The 4,318-nt window shown below is 36.9% G+C and overlaps 1 protein-coding gene across 1 annotated transcript in view; it reads left to right on the top strand.

Annotated features, from left to right (window-relative positions):
* Positions 1-1,343: 1,343 nt before the first annotated feature.
* Positions 1,344-4,318, top strand: part of PPP1R3A (protein phosphatase 1 regulatory subunit 3A) — a 32,446-nt gene continuing 29,471 nt past the window's right edge. The window contains exon 1 of the mRNA XM_080936422.1: positions 1,344-2,183. Within this exon, the coding sequence (XP_080792548.1) occupies positions 1,399-2,183 (785 nt within the window). The 5' untranslated portion in view covers positions 1,344-1,398. The remainder of the gene's footprint in view (positions 2,184-4,318) is intronic.

Below are 4,318 nucleotides of genomic sequence, written 5' to 3'. Positions count from 1 at the left end.
CAGTCAAAACAGAAGAATCCACATCAAGTAAACAAGACCATTTCCAATTATGCATCCATTTTGTGTTTTATAACGCCAGTTTTGCACACTATAGTTACTGGGTCACATGTGTCAATAAACAACACTATTGATATTTTCCTCGTATGACCTACGTGGCTTTATGTGTCTTTAAACATGCCAAGCTCTAACCCTCCGATGTGCAATTATATCCATTTGCTACTCTGAGGTGACCTGCGTGGCCCATGGCACACATACCCCAGCTATGAAACTGAGGTCTGAGATCTGACCTAAATGTTTTCCTTTTCTCCTGCTCTGGGTCCCATTCACGGCCATCTCTCATTCACAGAGTTTATGCAGCTTCTGGTGTTGAAAGACAGTCAGTTCTTTCACGGCGTCTTTTGTGTTTAAATTGAGTTCAGATTATAGATAATTGAAAGGGGCCACACTCACCGTGTTGAACATTTCCAAAGGGATCTCAGCTCCCATGGTGAGTACTGGAACCAAGACAAATTTCTTTTGAAACTTTCCAGGGATTTGCTCACACACCTGTATACATTTATCTTCCTTTACCCCTTTCTACTCCTCTGTCTAATTTTTCGTTTTGATTACCTCGAGGATTTTAGTATGTAGCATTATTTACCCACTTCCTTCGCGCCAGCTTTTTCAATATTGTATAGAGACTTTAGAAGGTAAGCTATGGGGTGATGAGCACACAAGGGTATTTATTGTACACATTTCCCCTTCATATTAATAACACAGGCTTCCTGCTGGTGGATTTCTGGGCTAAGGCATATGAGTTTTCATGTGTGTGTATGTGTATGTGTGTGTGTGTGTGTGTGTGTGTGTGTGTGTGTGTTTATTTTACTCATTTTCAGCACCTGTACTTGACCTCTTCACATTCAGAATGTGAGACAGCAAGTCTCAGAAAATGCTAGTTGTGATTTTTAGCAACCTGTAGATCTCTGCAAGTTAAAGATTTTCACACATTCCACTGTCCAAACTCGCCTACTTCATGGATTGACTCTCCTCACGGTGCTTTTATCTCTTTTCTATGTTTCTCTCGATTAGTTAAAGCAGCATTTTTATCCTGAGTTTTCATATTTTTATAATGACAAAAATAACAGTTGATGTCTCTTCGGGGCTGAGCTCATCAACACATGCGACTTTAAACACCAAAAGTGAAATCCGGAACATCGTGGCCAGAGCACCTTGGATGCTATCATATAAAAGGCCTTGGAGGCAGGCTAGCATAGTTTACAAGCCATTGGACCTATTTATAGGGCTGACTTCTTTTGCAATGTCAACTGTAACCTTACACTTATTCCAAGCCTCAGTATCTCAGCAATCGGCCTGTACCGGCTGTCCAGTTTTCTCTTCTTTGATAAATCAGCGACACCCATGGAGCCCGCTGAAGGACCCGGTCAGATTAGCAAAGATAACTTTTTAGAAGTCCCTAATCTGTATGATTCTGTGTGTGAAGATGAGGAAGTTAAAGCGACCTTCAAGCCTGGTTTCTCCCCTCAGCCAAGCAGACGGGGGTCAGGATCTTCTGAAGACTTGTATCTGGACACTCCAACCTCAGCTTCCCGGAGAGTTTCCTTTGCTGACAGCCTCGGATTCAGTCTTGTGTCTGTTAAAGAATTTGATTGCTGGGAATTACCAAGTCTTTCAGCTGATTTTGACTTGAGTCGGGATCCTTTCCACACAGATGAGTACGTTTTATCTCCACTGTTTGACTTGCCTTCTTCAAAAGAAGAGCTTATAGAACAACTTCAAGTCCAGAAAGCAATGCTGGAATCGGCCGAACAGCTTCCTGGGTCGAGCGTGAAGGGCATTATTCGAGTTCTGAACATTTCTTTTGAGAAGTTAGTGTATGTGCGAATGTCTTTGGATGACTGGCAGACGCATTACGATATTTTAGCAGAATATGTTCCTAATTCGTGTGATGGTGAAACTGACCAGTTCTCTTTTAAGATTTCATTGGTTCCACCTTATCAAAAAGATGGCGGAAAAGTGGAGTTTTGTATACGCTATGAAACTTCTGTTGGTACATTTTGGTCAAATAATAATGGCACAAATTATATATTTGTTTGTCAAAAGAAGAAGAAGGAGCCAGAGCCTGCAAAGCCATTGGAAGAAGCTCCCAGTAGACAAATAAAAGGCTGCTTAAAGGTAAAATCAAGGTGAGCAGCTGTTTTTTCTACATACATTTACGTTTATAAAATGTTACTGTTTTGTATATTACAAGAAACAACAATTAAATCTAAAAATGTGTTTCTTGCGCATAAAAATAATTGTGTCAGATTTAGCAGGTTAATACTGCATACACAATAGCATTTTCATATTCTTCATTAAGGAAAATTCCTGTATAATAACAGTAGTAGATGTTGTATATACTATTTACTTTGATTTCAAACCCTGAATTATAGAGGCTCGTTTATGAAATTATTTTATTTAGAGTACATTTCTTTGTAAGGTTTCTTAAATGCCCATACTTCACCCTGAAACATAATTTGTATAAGATTCTATTTCAATATGTACCTGCTGCTCAGAAATTTGCAGATATTCAATAGCTACAATGAAGATTGAATTATTGGGTTATCTATAAAGATAGTCGGAGTAATCTATAGCAGGGTAAATAATAAAAGAAATTAATTTAATCGTGGACTAACAAGAAGACAAGTGTGAGTGAAGTATTCGTTGCACATAAAACTTCATAATCATATCAAGTGTAACATTATGGAACACAAACTAGTATAATTTAGTAAGTGGAGCAGAATAATAATAAAAAAATGACTCAGATAGAAAGAAGGGATGTTCAGCTATACTGATAAGAGTTTTGGGACATGACCCCTCATTAGTAACCCTGCTTGTCTGTTAATGTTGAAATATAGAAGTAGCATTCAGTTCACGCTGTACTACAGAGTTGGCTTATTTCCATGACAGTGGGTCAGCAGATAAAACACCCAGGAGCAGTTAAATCTCTGTTTGCTCCTTCCCTCATCCCAAAGAAACAAGCTTCCCTGCTCTTCTAGCCACAGACAAACATTTGATTATTCTCTGAGTGATCATCCGAAGTATCCCCAAACAAATACTTTAAAAACTTCACCAGAAACATTTTACTATGATGACGAGGAAGTCACACAAAGAATGAAGGCGCTCATATTCCAAGTCCGAAGTAGAAACTTTCAAAAATTACTTTGAGAAGATAGTAATGATTTTATGTTTTAATAGATAAAGAATTAAGTACTGACTGCCAGACTTGCTGATCTAGTGGATTCATGAATTAAACTGATATAGGTTAAGGCAATTTAAATATATAAAATAATACACTTAATTTTATGTTTACGTCATTTGAAAAAAGCTTAGTCTGCTTTGTGCCCTACGCCAACTTTCTTATTTCAGATGAGACTTCTTAAATTGTAATTTATATTATTAAGAAAGAAAACATGGTTGTAACCTCTGTGTGTACTAAAATAAAACTTAAATGTTTGTGATAATACTCAGTAACATTATCTACAAATAAAAAAATAATAATTCAGAGAAATTCAAGCTAACCTCTGAGCAAAAAAAAGAAAAAAAAAAACTATGCTTTTTTAATACTTTTAAACCATGCAGCCAGACACTTTCTCTGTATGTTAGAGTGAGCAAAATTTAAGAAAGGTAAAAATATTTGGCCAAAGAAGCAGTTTTTAACTCAGTATGTGTTTCTGTGAGTTAAAAATCCAGCTTCAAAATGCCAACTGAGTTCAGAAGTTCTTTGTTGGATAGACTACATTTTACTTGCTACCCAGAGTAAACATGGGGTAGCTCATAGGCCTGGCTTAATTATAATTATGTCCTCTCGTCATTGGAAAAAAATATATTCACATAAACCTTTGTATACAGAACAGTAACCATCCGTTCATAGCAGACACCACTCAGCTTTTAATATGTCTTTGGAAGAAAAAAAGCTGAGAAAAACTGAACCACAAAGTGGTCTGAAGGCCTGTAAAGTTTCCTAATGAGTTATGAAAATGGAAAAACCTCTTTCCTCCGAAACCACAAATACATTTCTGTACTTCTATAACATAAAAATGACCAACATAATTCAAACCACATTTTGAAGAAAGCACTTGCCTCTGGAGGAGGCTTTCTGTGCTGAGTTTCAGTCCAACATGAATTTTTACATCTGATTTATATACCACTCAGGATGGAGTGTATAAAGGAAATCCTGACAGATCCTCAGAACAGCATGTGCTGTAATAGAATATTTATACAGCTTTTCCATGATATAATTTATATGCAATGGGCTTTCAAATATTCCTAAAACTCACAC

The sequence above is a fragment of the Micromys minutus genome, assembly GCF_963924665.1.
Source record: "Micromys minutus genome assembly, chromosome: 23".
NCBI classification, from domain to species: Eukaryota; Metazoa; Chordata; class Mammalia; order Rodentia; family Muridae; genus Micromys; species Micromys minutus.
The sequence above is the reverse complement of the archived record's forward strand: the minus strand, read 5'-3'. Positions and strand labels throughout refer to the sequence as shown.